The sequence below is a fragment of the Dipodomys spectabilis genome, unplaced genomic scaffold (genome assembly GCF_019054845.1).
Source record: "Dipodomys spectabilis isolate Male_0828 unplaced genomic scaffold, ASM1905484v1 ptg000094l, whole genome shotgun sequence".
NCBI lineage: Eukaryota > Metazoa > Chordata > Mammalia > Rodentia > Heteromyidae > Dipodomys > Dipodomys spectabilis.
Window position 1 is genome coordinate 22,183,502 of NW_024870771.1, and position 19,807 is coordinate 22,203,308.

General features: G+C 40.0%; 1 protein-coding gene across 1 annotated transcript in view; it reads right to left on the bottom strand.

Annotated features, from left to right (window-relative positions):
• The window catches only part of Nckap5 (NCK associated protein 5), a gene marked incomplete at its 5' end in the record, with an annotated part of 649,445 nt that overhangs the window by 67,285 nt on the left and 562,353 nt on the right, over positions 1 to 19,807 (bottom strand). Inside the window, 2 exons of the mRNA XM_042685241.1 lie at positions 3,496 to 3,632; positions 5,984 to 6,289. Coding sequence (XP_042541175.1) covers positions 3,496 to 3,632; positions 5,984 to 6,289 — 443 coding nt within the window. The remainder of the gene's footprint in view (positions 1 to 3,495; positions 3,633 to 5,983; positions 6,290 to 19,807) is intronic.

Genomic DNA, 19,807 nt, shown 5'->3' on the forward strand with positions numbered 1-19,807 from the left:
AGCAAAAAGCCTAGAAATTCCAGCTATGGCTCACTGGATGATTCAAATTGCCAGAGTATGTAATTAAGAATAAAGTTATCTTTATAGTCATTCCTTCATTATTGAGATAACTCAATTGGAAGCCGTTTTAGAGATGCCAGATCTGGAAATAAAATCCTTACAGACTGCAAGTGTAATATCATGAAGACTGTACCAGGAAATAAATTGATGTGCACAGACAATCTTCTGTATGCAGCAGAAAATTAGATCTCAGGAGAGACATGGAGCTAAAATGTAAAATCAAGGTAGCAAGGGGTTTAGCATAGGTAAGGCTTAGTCAACATCTTTCAGAGAGAGAAACCCATATGTCCATGCTGGTCATGATCCTGGGGGTGGCACTCTTCCTTGCTTTCACTAACTTTTCCTTTGTAACTCCAAAACTATTATTTTCATAGTCCAGGTTACTATCACTTTACTGCTACCACCAGCAGAGTATATACATACTCTGTGCACCTCATCCTAAACAAGTAATACGAGCCTGCTAAGACCATTCCTAGAAAGCACCATGAAGTAAACCTGAGGTGAGGATGCAAGGCAGTTCACATTTGGCTTTCTCTGTGTGCATGATTTTATCCTCATTGCCCAGCCCACCTTCCACCCAGGAGCAACTGCTTTGCTGGTTATTGTGCCTTCTACACAGCTATTTAATTACCAGGGCTGCAGAAACCAAGGCTGACTGCAACAACGAAGCCTTAATGACACCCTGTAAGACACTCTGCCATTGTCCCAGGCGGGTCTCCATAGTCACCCACTCTTGTCTTTTGCATGCCTCTTTGTAGGGTCTATTTTATATTCAAGTATCTATTGGGAGCTGATATTCCAGGCCTACTAGCTTAGTTACCTGCTCCCATCATTGGTGTTTGAGTGCTAGAGAATATGAAAAACATGAACCTTGGGAACACGAGAATCAGTACTTATCTGATTCACAACTTTTTCACAGGCAACAAAAGGAAGATCTACTCTGATAAAGGAAGTAGTATCTGTATATAACCCCACTCCCCAGTCTATGGGTAGTTCATAGGAGGAAGGACTCAATCTCACGAATGCACATAGTCCAGCTCCCCTGGATGTCGGTAGTGTGACAATGATGCCACATTTAGCAATTTCAGAGGTGGTTGATTATTGTCCAGTTTTTCCTTTTGGAAATACAGGAATATGGAGAATACTGACCTACACTGTATCACCTGTTGGTTGAGTTAGGAATTCGGGATCATAGTTTCATGTTTATAGCACTGTTTCCATTAGAATACCTGTTCTGGTTGGTTCAAGTGCAGATGCTTGGGACAGGTACCCATGGTTTATGTGAGATGATGTCATTTGATTGCTGATTACCTAAACATATTTCAGGATTTAAACTTCTTCAGCTAGTGTTAAAATTTCGAGCATTCATTCCTTTTGTTTATTCCTTCCTTCACTTGTTTATTCGTCTCTATATTCAATGTGTTTATGCTAAATAGTGTGTTACAGTCTCCAGGTACAGTGCTCAGTATTGAAGATTCCAGGCATCTAGCCATAATCTGTCTGGGACAGATGACATGTCTACTGACCAGATACCCAGGGAACTCTGGCATCACTGTATTTAGAATACTTATTACCTTACTTATGTAACTGTAATCCTCTGTACATCACCTTGATAAAAGAAAAAGACTCTAGGAACACTAATATTCCTTCATCCTTTTATGCAACAACCACTAACTGAACTAGGCAATGGGCTGGGTACTTTAAATCTAATGTAATTTAAAGCTAATTGTTGATTCCAACATTCTCTACCTGCAAGTAAGTGAAGCAGTTTTTAAGTTGCAAATCAGACTCTTATCAGTCAGGACAGGATTTCTACTGAATGATGAGGAGAAAGGGGACCTCAGAGAAAGGTGAGTGTATTGTTGATATGTCCATCCATTTCATGTAGAGGGGACAGGTACAGAACTCAGGTCCAGTGCTCAATAATTTTATTTTTACATTTGTGGGATGACTTTGTCACTGTCACCAACTGACTTTTCAGAACTATTTTCCCCTAACTAACTCTGAGTGCTTTTCATGATGTTCTCAATTTTCTAGTCCCCCAAGCTTTTCCAAGATTTGTTATGCTGAAACAGCATCAGCTCTAACTGAGAATGTATTAGAAGTGTTTAGTTCTCACTCCACATATTCTGTATACACTAAGTCAGATTCTGGGCACAGGTGGAGACAATAGGATGTATAGTTAGACCAGTGATTCTATCAACTCGAGTTTGTGTACTGCTTGATCCAGAGGAGCCCTAAATGTCTATATTTAGGCATGATACACTATGACAGTTTACCCATTTGCCTCTCAGAGACACTTCCTATAGAGACAGTCATTTTAAGAGTCAGAAAGAAAACTCAGAGTTCAGTTCTAGCCTGAGTTACCACACTACCCTTGGACCTTGTACCATGTCCTACATAACTCAGGAACTTGCATTCTCTGCTTTAAATGGAGGTGTGGGCCGAGAATATCCCCCCCTTCCTTATATTCTCATTTCCATATTGAGGTGCTCAAGATAAAGAGAAGGCTCAGTCAGCCATATGGGGTGTGGGAGACCTCAGATATGGATGAATGTTTGTAGTTCCTCATCACAGCTAGACAGAAACTCTTGTAAAGATAAAAGTGGTGACTCTTGAAGACAGTTGAGAGAGTGAAGGCAACAATAGGACAAGTCAGGGATGGGACAGGAAGCTCAACTAATGAATCCACATGTCCTTCCTCCATTCTTCTCACTGCCAACTACCACCAGAGACTGCAGTGGGCCAGCTCCAGAATAAGTTGAGAACCAGTGAAAAGGCTGTGATGTATCCACAACCACCTGGAAGGAGAAACAGGAAGGGCTGGCAAGCAAGCTTCAAGGGACAAAAGAGGCCCTGAGCCATGAGGGCCTCTGGAAAACCACTCACCTATCAGAAAGCCTGAGCCTGCCATTTCAAGGTGCATGAACAGTCTACAGCAAAAATGAAAGCCCTGGAGAAACTTGCTTCTAATTAATCCTGGCCAGTCATTTTACCACTCCAGTTCTTAAGTGTATTCATCACTAAAAGGAGAAGCATTAAACCTTCTTCCTCTGTGTCATGGAAGAGAGTGAACGAAAGTAACCACAGAGATAATGAAAAAAGAAAAAAAAATAATCTAATGGTATCCTTATGGTTTGGAAGAATGAATGGTTGTTCTACAATCCTGAATTAGAGAGCATTCATAAACCAGCCAATTGGGAGCAGATAAGAAACATGTTGCATTCTATACAGAATAAAGATGTCTCAAGAATCTAGGTGTTCTCCATTCATAGGAAAGGTTGAGCCTTGGATCTTGTCTTGCATTTAATAAACAAATGGGAAATTCAATAAAAAATTAAATCAATTACTGAAATGTTTAGAGAGTTTGCTTTTCACAGTCAGGACCAACAACAAGTGGATGCTCCATTCCCACAGTGCCCCTCCCCTTCTCACCTGGGTCTCAGTGGCAGCATCTTCTCTCTCCCAGTCTGGAGAGGGCTCCTTGGCCCTCAACTCTTCTGCATATTTGAATGATGAGCAAGTCTGAGGGTTGGACTCCACCTCGCTCTCCTTTTGGAAATAGGCTTTTCCTATATGAAGAAATGGATAGTGATTCACAAATCAGCTTTCAACAAGTTCTGAAAGCTTAGAGGAAAGAGGGAAACATTCCAAAATAACAGAAATGTACAATGAACATTGGGTTTTCCATTCTTACCCCCCCATAAAAATCCATACTACCCACAATGCTTATAAATCTACTTATAAATATACATCTGTGAAAGATATCTTCCTAAGCCAAAGTGTTCTGGGACCCAGTGTTTTTCCAAATGGTTGGGATATGTCAAGCTACAAGGGTTTGGTAGGTAAATCATTTGGAAATCATAAACAATGTTCCTCAAATAAAGTTATTCATAAAATAACAGATTTGGGAGACCTTCTCAGAGCCTTCACTGTGGTAATGGGCCTTATCATAAATTCCAAAAAAAGGGATCAGAATTTACAGCCTTTCCCAAGCATGATTGAACAGGGACCCTTATTTTCTTATTATAATGACCAATTAAGGTTATTTTGAATCATAGACCTTGGAAACTTTTCTAGAAACTCTTTTAACAGCTCTTTCAGGCTTTCATAGGTTAACATGCGCACATACTAGTTGGGCTATGGTTACATTGCAACTGCTGGTTTGGTAGGTGTGGGGTGGGTTCTGAGCTTCTCCAATTATGTTTGACCAGCTCCCAGGTGAAGCCTACAATGCTGGCCCATGGACCATGGTTTTTGAGTAGCAAGTGTGTAATTGACAGGGTGATTAAAAAAAACAACTTCCTCCATTGTCTGTAACAACAGATTAACTTGTGAAATGTATTCCTTTCCCATGTGAGCAAGGAGAACCACTGTTAGCATTGTCCAGCCTCAGTGATTATCAGCAGGACATGCTGTGACAATCTCTCCACAGTTTACATTTGTGTAGAAGCAAAGTAATTGTGTTCGCATCAGCACTGGAAGATGTGTGCAGACTCTCATGTTCACTATAGGGATAAGAGAAAAACCAATTCCTTTGTACATACTAAATGGGACGTTTCAACTAGTGTTCCCTATCCTAATTTTCATATGAATAGCAAATAGCTACCAAGAAAAGAGAGGCATTTGAAAGCCAGCTCTGTCTTTGGACCACAGATGTCACATGGAGGACAGGAAACTTCAGGATGAGAAACTCAAACATGTCCTGTCTGTCATGTGTTAACTCTTTTCCATACACACTGTTTTGTTTTAACAACTCTCCATGACAATTTAATTAAGACACAACCCTCAGAAATGTGGCACAGTGAATATTAGCAGCAAGATCAGAATGATCTCCTTCCTATTTCCTTCTTATGAAAGAATTCAAGGCTTGTGGTTTCTGTTCAATTTGTTATAATGACAGTATTTAATCATGGAGTCTGCTCAGCAACCCACTGCTGAATTGAGGTCACACATGTGGCTATCCAGGCATAGAGCACATAATCTATAACTAAAATTTCATCCCTGAATCTCTGGAGGCTATGCCATTAATTAACAATGCATTTATTTCAAAAATAATATGCATTGTCACCTTTAGAAGTGTAACCTTGGCTTGGAATGAGCAGAAGTTTGTAAGGAAACATTCATGCGAGTTTGCATTACCATATGAAGGAAAGACTCAGCCACGAGAATATTCCAGTCCATTTATTCATTTAAACATGTTAAATTAAAAGTCTTCTTTTGGGACATCTATTGTATAATCTCCACTGGTGGCTCTTTTCTACTCACATAATTAAAATAACAATGTACAATTCAGAGTTTTATTTGATATACGTATATATCATAAAAGTAACTGAAAATATCTATATAAATTAAAAGATCATTTAGTGTCACCCAAGCCTGCAGTAAATATTTTCAGATTAAAAAAAATCATTTTAGTTGGGTGTTGGTGGCTCATTCCTGTAATTATAGTTATTCAGAAGGCTGATATCTGAGGACCTCAATTCAAAGCCATCCCAGGGAAGGAAAGACCATGAGACTCTTATCTCTAATTAACCAGCAAAATGCTGGTTTTTAATCACTTGGCTCAAGTGATTAAAGCATCAGCCTTGAGTTAAAAAGTTAAAAGACAGTGTGTAGGCCCTGGTTTCAAGGCTCAGTACTGGCACACAAAAAAATAACATTTATAGAGTCATGTGTTGGTGTTTGCATGCTTGTTTACTTTCATGTATGTGTAGTTCTTAACACAATACTATGAAGTGGATCACATCTCACACACTCTGTTACTTTTTGGTAGAGGATGTTCAGGGATTTTTATAAGTCTATATTTCCATAAGGCTGAGGTCATTGACTGACTTTTCTTGTGCTGCAAAGTTTTCACTATTGTCAGCAAATGTTTAACACTGGTCCCAAAAATCTCATTTGGAAGTGACTGGCATTTTACCTGAGGAGGCTGGTTTGGGAAGACGACTTTGAGGAGGTCGAATTCCTCTGGCAGTCATGATGGGGTCCGATGTGGAATGAACGATGGTGATCTCTGCAGAGTGCTGGCTGGCTGTGGAGGAAGGCACTTCTCGTTCAAGGGTTTGGGCTCTGACATGAGATGAGGTTGGCTGGAGAGACAGGAGGGGCTCACTGTCCTCGGAGGACTCTGGCTGGCACGCGTATCTTCCTGTTGAGCGATTTGCAGAGTCTGGGAGTGGGAAGGTTCCAATCCCACTGTCTAATGTTCTCATCTGGCAGTTTGATTCTGACATAGAGAAACAAAGAGAACATTAGAGACATTGAATAGCAAAGGGTAGAAAGGCCACTAGTACTTGGGTATGCTCTGGGGAAAGGAAACTCCCAGTGAGAGAAAAAAAATTAATACACATTTAGACACAGTGTAGTAAATTTTCAGTCAGGTGCATGAAACAGACCTTTAATTGAACATGAAATTATCTCCTTCACATAATGAGGTAAGAAGGTCAGCCTATTACAGACAGCAATAGTCACAAGCACATACATGCTAGATGGCCCTCCAGAGTTATTATAGAAAAAGAACAGTCATTAGACTCTAACAATTATCTTTGATTATCGTTATTTCAATCTGGGACTCATGTGACTTCAATTAGGTGAAATTTATTAACTGAAATAAAATGAGTAATGAGCAGACATAACAAATTGAAGTGATGTCCTAACAAAGGTAATTGTGTATCTCTTATGTGAATTATCACCTGCTTAGCAGTTGACGCAATCCCTGGCCTCTAAGACGAGTGTGAGGACAGTCATTCTCACTTACCACACCAGTCTCATTTGACCCAACTACTACTTGAAATCTTATTTTGAAGATGATGGAGCCACTTTCTGTCTTTCATCCTTACATTATGCAATGACTAAAATTCATCAGTACTTATTGGTTTTCCCCTCACTCCCAGGGGAATCTTAGGAGTCTTCAGAACAAATTAAGGTGATATCATTATGCAGGTGACCTATTCCGTTAATTATGTCTCACCTTCACAGAATTTCATATGTAAAGTTCCTGAAAAATACTTCATATTTGTAGAAGTAGAGGTGTAGATGATCTAATCTAGTGAGACAGCTCCAAACATTGAGATTTTTTTTTTTTGGATTCTTAACCTTTTTCTTTTCTTTTTGTACATTTTTTAGTGTAAAAATGTTGTACAGAGGCGTTACAGTTATATGAGTAAGGTAATGAGTACATTTCCTATTGAGCATTGTTGCCTCTTTCTCTATTTTCCCTACCATCCCTTCCCTCCCCACCTCCACAACTACCCTCCCTTCCTCCCCTCCCTGCCAAAGTTGTAAAGTTCGTTTTCAACATAGTGTTTTGTTCATCTCATTGTCACAGTGGGTTAACCTGTATCCTTATTTAGGCATTTTGCTTTTTTCCCTTCCACTCCCCAAATTAGATACAAGATTCAGGGCACCAAGATCAAATATAGTGAAAATAGGGGTTATACTGTAGGGGAGGAACATTCAAAACAACCAAAAATTCTCATAGTACATTATAATCATGTTAGAAACAATAGCAAGAAAGAAAAAAGATATTTGTGTCCCTATCTTGGGGTTCATTTCACTTAACATCACCTTATATGGTCATATGTACATAGCTTTTGGCCTTTTCTGCTTGTCCTACACATGTACCAGTTATTGCAAATAAGAGAAACTATGGGACCTTTATTTCTTTGGGACTGGCTTACTTCACTTAATATAATTTTTTCCAAGTCTTTCCATTTCCTAACAAATGGGAAATGGGACAATGTCATTCTTTCTGATGGAGGCATAGAATTCTAGTGTGTGTGTGTGTGTGTGTGTGTGTGTGTGTGTGTACCACATTTTCTTGATCCAGTCATCTAATAAGGGGCCTATGGGTTGGTTCCATATCTTAGCTATGTAAATAATGCCGTAATAAACATAGTTGTGCTGGTAACCTTAGTATGGCCTTGTTTGTGATCATTTGGGTAAATGCCCAAAAGTGGGATTGCTGGGTCATAGGGGAGTTCTATGTGGAGTCTTTTGAGGAACCTCCATACTGCTTTCCAAAGTGGTTGAACAAGTTTACACTCCCACCAACAATGTAGTAGGGTTCCCTTCTGGCCACATCCCCTCCAGCATCTGTTGTTTTTAGAGTTCTTGATTATAGCCATTCTAACTGGGGTGAGGTGGTATCTCAATGTTGTTTTGATTTGCATTTCTTTTATGGCTAGGGAGGTTGAGCATTTCTTCATGTGTCTATTGGCCATTCTTACTTTCTCTTTAGAGAAGTCTCTCTTTAAGTCTTTAGCCCACTTATTAATCTGACAGATTTTTCTTTGAGGATTTGTTGCTGGGGGATTTAAATTTTTGAGTTCTAAGTATATTTTAGATCTGAGACCCTTGTCTGTTGTATGGCTAGTGAAGATCTCCCAATCCGTGGATTTTCTATTGATCTTGCTAGCTATGTCCTTTGCCATGCAGAAGCTCTGGCGCTTCATGCAATCCCATTTGTCCAACCTCTGTTTGATTTGTTGTGTTTCTGGGTCTCTATTAAGAAAATATTCACCTGTAGAAAATTAAAGTTGGACCCTTATATATCACCCTGTACCAGAATCAATTCCAAACAAAGACCTCAGAGTCAAAGCAGACATCCTGAAAACATTACTGGAAGGAATAGGAGAAACCCTCTGTCTCCTTGGCAAAGGCTGAAAATTGAGAATTTTGGTATCCAGAAGGTCTGTATTAATATATAAAATTTTGAACTAAAACTGTTAGTTTTAGCTTGTATGAGCCTTATAAGTCTAGCACTAAGATTTATAACACAGCACTGTGTAAGGCATGGTGGGAAATCTTACTGATTAGGTACTACTACTATTCCTTTGGTGCTTGTGATATGGTCTCTGACAACAACTGTCAGTGTGAATTCTGCATAAGAACCTTAACCTTGGGGCTGGGAAGGTGACTCAGTGGTAGAGCACTTGCCTTGCCTGCATGAGGCCCTGGGTTCAATTCCTCAGCACCACATAAGCAAAAAGAAAAAAGCCAGAAGTGGTGCTATGGTTCAAGTGGTAGAGCATTAGCCTTGAGCTGAAGAGTTGAGGGACAGCGCCCAGGCCCAGAGTTCAGGCCCACGACTGGACCGCCCCCCCCAAAAAAAAGAACCCTAACCTTTTGGTGTGTTAGGACCCATCTAGGTCTACTGTAAGTATTAAAATATGCTCACCACTGAGTCCCTAGAATTTAGAATGCCTTTTAGTATACTATGATATGCCTGAAGGAATGAGGTAACGGATGGCAACACATATAAGATACTTAGTATATTCATTACATATTAGTAGACAAAGATAGGTAAATAATTTAAAGACTGTTCATACTCAATCTCATTTGATTTAAGTAATAACATCTGGACTCCAGAATATATCCATGTCCCTGCCTTCTTCCTCAAAGTAGCTTTGCTGAATATGGGCTGTATAGTTTTAGGAATTTTCGGATGGCAATTTAGAAACAAAGGAGGAGAGGAGTAGCTAGGCTTGCTGTTTGGTTCTTGAAGTATTCAGAAGTGGAAGTCCCTAGAGAGAGGGGGGGGACTTTAATTGCCACAAAATACTTAAGAGGGACCCACAGATAACCATTTTCCTCAGTGTGGGGCCACTGAACCATTGAATTAGGCCATTCATTGTCAATATTGGGTTGGGGACAGTTGATGTCTGGCTTCGTTACAATCTGAAAGGTATTACTCTTCCTCAGGCTGATGAAGACTGAGTTTAGTCCCATTCATTTCAAGCACTCCCTCTGCCCCCACCTTCCCATTACGGTCAGCTTTACTTTCAACCAGTTTACAAAATATTCACGACCTTCTCTACTTGTTTTGGCATTGTTACAGAATAGCCCTCTTCAGAAATGATCGGGTGTTTGTGTAAGAAGGCACTTCCAGAGTACTTTTTGAGGATCCCAATTTTCGGATTTCAGTGCTTGACGTGGCTTCCCTCCCTCCCTCTGTTCCTCTCACCCTCTCTCCCTTCCTTTCTTCCATCATTTTTTTTGTTTGTTTTGTGCTTGTCCTGGGGCTTGAACTGAGGACCTGGGGCATTTTTGGTTAATTGTAGGTCAGAGTCTCACGGACTTTCCTGTTTGATGCTCAGATCTCAGCTTCCCAAGTAACTAAAATTACAGGTACAACCGACCACTACCTAGCTCTCCTCCTTCTCCTTCTTTTGTCCCTCTCTCTCCTCTCACCCTCCCTCTTTCCTTCCTTCCTTTCCTTCTCTGACTTTCTTCTTTCTCTCCACTTCCCTCTTTTCCTTTTCCTTTTCCTCTCAACCCCCAACCCTGTACTAGGGATTGAATTTAGAGTCTTAACCTTGTTAGTAAAGCAGTTCACCACTTGAACCGTGGCCCCAATTCATTTTGCTTTTAGTTTTTCCAGATAATATCTTTTGCTAACTGCCTGAGGCTGATATTGAACAGTGGTCATCCTGTCTCTGTCTCCTGTAGCTGTAATTATTTGTAAGAAAGAAAGTAAAAGGAGATCCTCAGAATTTCTTTCAGTAATCTGGAAACAGGCCCCACTTCCTAAGGCCCACATATGTTTGCCTGGTTTTTTAACACAAAGTCATGGTGCAGGTGTAGGAAATCAGGCAGAAGAGAGATTTAGGGCAGGAAACAAAGGTGGAGTAGTATAAGATTGGTGCTATACAGGGGACACCAATATCATCTGGCACCTGCTTTTCTTTCCCTTTCTCTTTAATATACAATATTGTGTGAATTTCTTAAACAGAGCTTTTGGAATTCCTGAATTCTGTAATTCTTTGAGAATTGTGTTCACTGACATGAAGCCCAGAAACTACCTGCAATTTTTTTTTTTCTAATTTCTAAATTTCAAGATGCCAAAGGTAGAAAATATGAAGGACTCATTTGTAAGCACCTATGAAATGAGGTGTGGACCGTCAGGGGGTCAGATGTGTGCCACATTTCACCCTCAAGCAAATTTCCTTAGAATACATCTATCTTGGGAAACCAGAGTTTATATGGGAACTGCTGACGTTGCCTTTTTGTAGTTTCTTTAAAGCACTATTAGTTTCTTGCAGTTCATAAAAATGTTATAACCTGAAAAATTGTTGGATACTGTACTTTTGAGGCCAGTTTTTTTTTCTCAGAGAATTATAAGAACTCACAAAATAATTAGATGGCTGTAGTAAGAACAAAGTTCACAGGGCCAAGTCTGCCCTGCATCTTCAATGAAATCACTGGGTCTTGCCCTCCACGAGTGTTGTGTTCGCATTTGTGGCTGTAGATACAGCTGCCAACAGAGTCTTGCTAATGAGTTCAGGGGTTGAATGGATCAATGTACCAGTGGGCTTTATTCTTTCAAGGTTACCAATTACATTTCTGACCTTGGCCAGCCCTCACATCTTCTCCCATCCTCTCATTTGCCTTCTAACAGTCTCTCAAGGTAAGTCCTCACACTTGTCTCCACCAACTATCTCCAGATATTTCATGAGATGACTTAGGATGCCACATTCCATTTTAAAACAGATGTTTTTTTCCCATTTTAAAACAGATGTTTTAAATGAGCATCTTAGTCCTCAGGAACACTAATAACTTTAAGACTTTCGAGTGAATCAGCAGCAGAATGATGATGAAATTTTTCTTCAGAAAATGGACTCAGGACCTTCCTTTATTGACACTTTGAACACATCATTTTGCAAATATATTTTACACAGGAAGTCAGGTACCTTCTTAGTTGGTTAGCTATTGGTATGAGACTTTCTGGGAGACCCTCTTTTTTTCAGAAGAATATTAAGAATCACATCTGATGGAGGCATAGAATTCCATTGTGCATATATACCACATTTTCTTGATCCATTGATCTACTCAGAGGCATCTGGGTTGTTTCCATATCTTAGCTATGGTCAATACTCCTGCAATGAACATGGTTGTGCTGGTGGCTTCAGAGTGGAATGGTTTGTGGTCATTTGGGTAAATGTCCAGAAGTGGGAGTGCTGGGTCATATGTTTAGTCTTTTGAGGAACCTCCATACTGCTTTCCAGCTTCCATCAGAAAAGAATGACATCACCCCATGCATAAAGAAATGGAAAGAGACTCGAGTTCCGGGAAGATGGCGGAGGAGAAGCTGGAATCTGAACAAGCTCTTGCATAGAAAACAGTTTCAGAGTTCCAGTGAACAGTCCCAAGCCAGAGAATCACACCAAGTGTGCCATCACAGGACAGAGAGTTAGTCAAGAGAGGGGAAGCCAAGCAGACACATCTGAGCAGCTGCCGCTGCGGCGGCAGGGTCGCAGCGGCGACCACCGCCGCGGAGGCATACCTGAGACGCAGTCCAGGACGAAGGAGCCAGACGCAGCAGACGAGCGGATTCTACTCAACACCAGCAAGAACCGACAAGGAGCGGACAACTTCATCCTGCACTTTGCAGACCAGAGACGACCCGAGATCCAAGACTCCGCGTGAGTAGAAGCCCCACTTCCTCACTCCTCTGGGAGCAGAGGAGGGAAGGCCACCCCTCCCCCCCCCAGCACCGGTGATCTCCATCTTGGATACCGACAAAGCTCGGAGGAGCGGCTAGCTCCAGCTCAGGCCTTGGAATAGAGCTAGTCATTTGGCAGGTCACAGGAACTTGGCGGCGAGGTGACCTCACAGACTCAGTTCCATCCAGGGAGGGGTCGCCCAGCTCAGGCACCAGCCACTGGAGTGGCTCTCCTCGCTGGGTGGCCAGAGCCAGAGGCTGCCCCTCCCTCTAGCAGCCACCACAATCAATTGAAAAACAGAAACCCTGAGAATGGCTCCAGGCTGGGTGCTGTGAGTTTTTTTTCACAAAATAGCCCCAGGGAAAAGCTACTGTTCCTTGAAAGGCCTCAACTCTACCCAGAACCTAGCCTCATCACTGCATCCCCCTCTTTTGTGATTCTCAAAGCAGATCACCCTCCCAGTAAACTAACCTGGGAGGGGGATCTCAAAATCTTGGGTAAAGCAGAGCATTTTCCTGCCTGTTCCAACAAACTGACTTAAGAAACCAATCAAGCCACAGGACCTCAAGCTGACCAGAGACTCCAACCAGACTCTGGTTACAGACAAAAGGGAGATACAGGACTCTTCCCACCCCTCCCAAAAAAAAAAAAAAAAAAATCAAAGAACTTTTTTTTTCTTCTTCTTCTTTTCTTTTTTTCTTTTTCTTGTTTTGTTTTTTTTCGTTTTTTGTTACCTTATATATATATAAAAAATTTTTTTGCTTTTCTAAAACTTTTATTAATCTTTAATTTTTGCCTCTTCTGAAAAAATAATTGTTTTCCATTAACTTTTTTTTTTTTTTTCTCCTCTTATAATTTTTATTTTAGGAATACGTGAATGTGTGTTTTCTTTTCTTTTCTTGTCTTCTTTCTCTTTTTCTTTCATTCTTAATTATCTTTTTGTTTTTTTTTTTCTAGCTCTACTGAACTTCTGATCTTTTCTTCTCACTTTCCTATCCTTTCCATCTTTTCCTCTTTGTTCATCTTTATGTGACTTAACTCTTGTCCTGCACATCCTCAGATAAACCCGTAGTTAACCAGTAGACCCTATCCCCCATTGTGTACACACTTAATCCACAAACTTATTACTCAATTCAAAACCTCTGAGACTTAAATTCACTAATAGCAGTACTTTATACCTATACAATATTTTAAGCATTTTTTTAAAGTTTTTCTCATCTCCTCTATGTCCCTCCCTTTCTCTCAACATATTCATATTCCTCTATAAATAGATGGTTTTTTAATCTCTAAAATAACATTAATTTTTACGTTTCTATTTTTTTTCTGGTCTCTTTTCATTCCCCTTTCCCTTTCTTCTTTTTCTCTCTCTCTCTACTTACATCCTACCCAACCTATTTCCTGCATTGTGATTAGGACATAGTTAACTCTCCCTGTGCCTCCCCACACCAATCTATTCCTATTTTTTACCCACATCTCTTCCTAACCCTAATAATTTCTGGCTTTCCAAATTCTTCTCTGCGGTTCGAAGTTCTTTAACATATAGTTGTTTGATGTCGAATAGATGTATCTGTTGAACTAGATTGTATCTGTAGACTATTGACTGTACAAATGCAAACTTTGGTTGATGGTTGCCTTAAGATAGTGTTCTAGCACAAAACTGGTGCTATCTTCATCTCAAATGGGCAGAGTAAGCCGGAAAAACACAAGAAAAATGGCAAATTCGGGTACCTCAATTCCCAATCCTGATAATCAGGGGTTAGAACAGATAATGAATAATCCAGAGGAGAGTTCCCAAACAGCTCTACAAACACTGGTGGCAAACATGATAAATGAAAAGTTTGACAACGTACAAAGGACTCTGTATGAGCGTGATAGGGAGAGAGAGGAGGCATCCCAGAAGTTTATACAGGAATATCATAAGCGTGAGGAAGCTACTCAAAAACTGATACAGGATTTGCGTGAACAACTTGAGAATACTCAAAGAGAAAGGGAGGAATGGCGTGAGCAGGCTGAGAACACTCAAAGAGATCTGCAGGAATCCCACGAACGGGAGGAAGCTAATCAAAGAGTAATTCAGGAATTGAGAGACCAGGTAGAGAACACACAAAGATCACTAAAGGCATTCATGGAATCCATTAACAAAGAGCTGAAGGAAGTCAGGGAGACCACAAAGGGAATGCTGAATGGAACCCAACAGAAGGAATGGGAGCCCAAAGAAACCATAACCAATCAACTAAGTGATTTGAGGACAAACACTGAACACCAAATTAAGGAAGTAAAGAAATTCATACAAGACCTAAAACAGAGTTTCAACAAAGAACTTGAAGCCATCAAAGCTGACCAACTAGAAGGAAAAGAGATAAAAAACAAAGTAGAGAGTCTTGACAGCAGGTTAGACCATGCAGAATATCGAATCTCAGGGATTGAAGACAGCCTAGATATTATAGAGAAAGAACATACAACCATCCAAGACAAGTCCAAGAAATATGATAGATCTATCCAACACCTGGAAGACACCATCAGAAGGCCTAATCTAAGGATAATGGGTGTAGAGGAACACCTAGAAACAGAAGTTAATGGTCTAGGAAATCTGTTTAACAGGATCCTAGCAGAGAACTTCCCAAACATGCAAAAAGATAGGCCTATCCAGATACAAGAAGCCTTTAGAACCCCAAATAGACCAGAGCAGAATAGGACATCCCACCGTCACATTATAATCCACACAGGATCAACTCAGAACAAGGAAAAGATCCTTAAAGCTGTCAGGGAGAAAAGGGTAATCACTTATAAAGGGAAACCAATTAGAATCACCTCAGATTTCTCAGCAGAGACAATCAAAGCAAGAAGAGCCTGGAATGATGTATGCCATGCCCTAAAAACAAACAACTATCAACCAAGAATACTGTACCCAGCTAAACTCTCCTTCATAACTGAAGGCCAAATAAAAACCTTCCATAGCAAAGAAAAATTGAAACAATACATCTCCACCAAACCAGCCCTACAAAAGATTCTTAAAGATGTCCTACACATAGAAAACCAACAAGACCGCAATAAAGGCCAAGAAACTGCACCCAAACTGAGAATCCAAGAACCATAGGAAGAACCCAGTTTTCGCAGCTCCCAAGAAGGTAGATAACATGGCAGGAACTCCCAAATACCTCTCAGTCCTATCTCTTAATGTTAACGGACTGAACTCTCCAATTAAGCGACATAGACTGTCTAGTTGGATTAAAAAACAAGACCCTTCTATCTGCTGCCTGCAGGAGTCACATCTTGCCCATAAAAACAAACACATTTTCAATGTTAAAGGCTGGAACAAAATCTACCAAGCAAACGGACCGCATAAACAGGCGGGAGTTGCAATCCTAATATCAGATAAAATAGACTTCAAATTAAAATTCATGAAAAGAGATAAAGAAGGTCGCTACATACTAATTAAAGGATCTCTCCTTCAGGAGGATATTACAATTCTAAATATCTATTCGCCAAACAATGGAGCACCCAAATTTATCAAAGAAACACTACTTTCCATCAAATCCCATATAGATCCAAAGACATTAATCGTTGGGGATTTTAACACACCACTCTCCCCACTAGATAGATCAACTCGGCAAAAACTCAACAGAGAAACCGCAGATCTAAACAGCTGCATAGATCAACTAGACTTAACAGACATTTACCGAACATTTCACCCAGCAGCATCAGAATACACGTTTTTCTCAGCAGCACATGGAACGTTTTCTAAAATAGACCACATTTTAGGCCACAAAGCAAACTTGTCTAAATTCAGAAACATTGAAGTTATACCTTGCATTCTCTCTGACCACAAGGGAATAAAGTTAGAACTCAACACCAAAAGCCACCAAAGAAAGTCCGGTATCACATGGAGGCTGAACAACACACTGCTGAATCATGAGTGGGTCATGGAAGAGATTAGAAAGGAAATTCAAATGTTCATGCTATTCAACAAAAATGAACACACAAAATACCAGCTCCTCTGGGACACAGCAAAGGCAGTACTCAGAGGCAAGTTTATAGCTCTGAGCTCCTACATCAACAAATTGGAGAGATCTGAAACTAACAATTTAATGACGCATCTAAACCTCCTTGAAAAAGAGCAGCAAGATAAACCCCAATCCAGTAGACGGAAAGAAATAATCAAAATTAAATCAGAATTAAATGAATTAGAATCCAAAAAAACTATAGAAAGAATCAACAAAACAAAGAGTTGGTTCTTCGAAAAACTTAACAAAATTGACAGACCCTTAGCAAATCTTATCAGAAAAAGAAGAGAACACACCCAAATTAATAAACTCAGAGATGAGAATGGAAACATCACCACGGAAACAAGCAAGATTCAGAACATTATAAGGGAATACTTCTCAAAACTTTATGCTAATAAGTTTGAGAACTTGACAGAAATGGACCTCTTCCTAGCAAATATTGACATGCCAAAACTAAACCAAGATGAGGTAAACTATCTTAACAGGCCCATATCAAGCATTGAAATAGAAACAGCAATAAGAGACCTCCCAGCTAAGAAAAGTCCAGGACCAGATGGTTTTACAGCGGAATTTTACAAGGCCTTCAAAGCAGAGCTCACACCAATTCTCCTCCAACTCTTCAATGAAATTGAAAGAGAAAGCTCACTACCGAACACATTCTATGAAGCCATCATAACCCTCATCCCAAAACCAGGCAGGGACTCATCAAAGAAAGAGAACTATAGACCCATTTCTTTGATGAACATTGATGCAAAACTTCTCAACAAAATTTTGGCCAATCGACTTCAACAATTCATCCAAAAAATCATACACCACGATCAAACAGGATTCATTTCAGGGATGCAAAGCTGGTTCAATATACGCAAATCAATTAATATTATTCATCACATCAACAGGAACAAGAATAAGAACCACATGGTTATCTCAATAGACGCAGAAAAAGCATTTGACAAGATCCAACACCCCTTTATGATGAAGGTTTTGGAAAAATTAGGAATCCATGGAACATTCCTCAATACAATAAAGGCTGTATATGACAAACCTACAGCCAGCATTATACTCAATGGTGAAAAACTAAAGCCATTTCCTCTTAACTCAGGAACAAGACAAGGATGCCCACTCTCTCCACTTCTCTTCAATCTAGTATTAGAATGCCTAGCTACAGCAATAAGACAAGATGCAGACATAAAGGGGATCCAAATAGGGAAAGAAGAAATAAAACTCTCCCTCTTTGCAGATGACATGATCTTGTATTTAAAGAATCCCATAGACTCCACTCCCAAATTACTCAAGCTGATTCAAAACTTTGGCAAAGTAGCAGGTTATAAAATTAACCCCCAAAAATCAATGGCTTTTCTGTATGCCAACAATGAGAAAAGTGTGGCTGAAATTAGGAAAGCAACTCCATTTGTAATAGCCTCACAAAAAATAAAATACCTAGGAATTAACTTAACTAAAGAAGTGAAGGACCTCTATGATGAAAACTTTAAAATCTTGAAAAAGGAAATCAACACAGAACTTAAAAAATGGCAAAACCTCCCATGCTCCTGGATTGGAAAGATTAACATCGTGAAAATGGCAATACTGCCCAAGGCTATCTACAAATTCAACGCAATACCTATCAAAATTCCACCCTCATTCTTCAAGGAAATAGAAGAGGCAATCCAAAAATTCATATGGAACAATAAAAGACCCCGAATAGCAAAAACGCTCCTCAACGGAAAGAATACTGCTGGAGGAATATCAATACCAAATTTCAAACTCTACTATAAAGCCATAGTAATCAAAACAGCTTGGTATTGGCATAAGAACAGACCTCAGGACCAATGGAATAGAATTGAAAACCCAGAAATGAACCTACAGACCTATAGCCATCTAATCTTCGATAAGGGAGCTAAAACAATAGAATGGAAGACAGACAGCCTCTTCAGTAAATGGTGCTGGCAAAACTGGTTAACTACATGTAGAAAACTAAAGCTAGATCCTTATATATCACCCTGCACCAGAATCAACTCCAAATGGATCAAAGACCTTGAACTCAAAGCAGACAGTCTGAAAACATTACAGGATGGAATAGGAGAAACCCTGGGTCTCCTTGGCTCAGGCTGAAATTTTCTGAATAGAGACCCGGAAACACAACAAATCAAAGAAAGGCTGGACAAATGGGATTGTATAAGGTTGCAGAGCTTCTGCAGGGCAAATGACATAGCTAGCAAGATCAATAGAAAGCCCACGGACTGGGAGAAGATCTTTACTAGCCATACAACGGACAAGGGTCTCATATCTAAAATATACTTGGAACTCAAAAAATTAAACCACCCAACAACAAATCCTCAAAGAAACAACTGCCCAATAAGTAAGTGGGCGAAAGACTTAAAGAGAAGCTTCTCTGAAGAAGAAAGAAGGATGGCCAATAGACACATGAAGAAATGTTCAACATCCCTAGCCATAAAAGAAATGCAAATCAAAACAACATTGAGATATCACCTCACTCCAGTTAGAACAGCAAAAATCAAGAACTCTAACAACAACAGATGCTGGAGGGGATGTGGACAGAAAGGAACCTTACTTCATTGTTGGTGGGAATGTAAACTTGTTCAACCACTTTGGAAAGCAGTATGGAGGTTCCTCAAAAGACTCCACATAGAGATCCCCAACGACCCAGCAATCCCACTTTTGGGCATTTACCCAAATGATCACAAACAAGGCCACACTAAAGCTACCAGCACAACTATGTTTATTGCAGCATTATTTACCATAGCTAAGACATGGAACCAACCCAGATGCCCCTCAGTAGATGAATGGATCAAGAAGATGTGGTATATATACACAATGGAATTCTATGCCTCCATCAGAAAGAATGACATTGCCCCATTTGTTAGGAAATGGAAAGGCTTGGAAAAAATTATATTAAGTGAAGTAAGCCAGGCCCAAAGAAACATAGGTCCCATGGTTTCCCTTATTTGCAATATCTAGTATAGGTATGAGTCAAGCGGAAAAAGTCAGATAATGTGATGTTAGGAAAACAAAACCTCAAATATGTATTTTAATGTTTTTGTTTCTTTCATGCATGTGTTTCTAATGCATTTATAAGATTATTTCTTTGTTGCTTTGTGTGTCCCTCCCCCACAGTGTAACCCCTGCTTTCACTATATTTGATGTCAGTATAACATGTGGAGGAGACGGGGACAAACAAGTCGTTTAAGGATTCAGGTGGACCTGTTGCAACAATGAGAAGTACAAAATGTCATGTCAAAACCAGCTTTACAATGTCGGTGGTGGGGGGGGAAGGGGGGG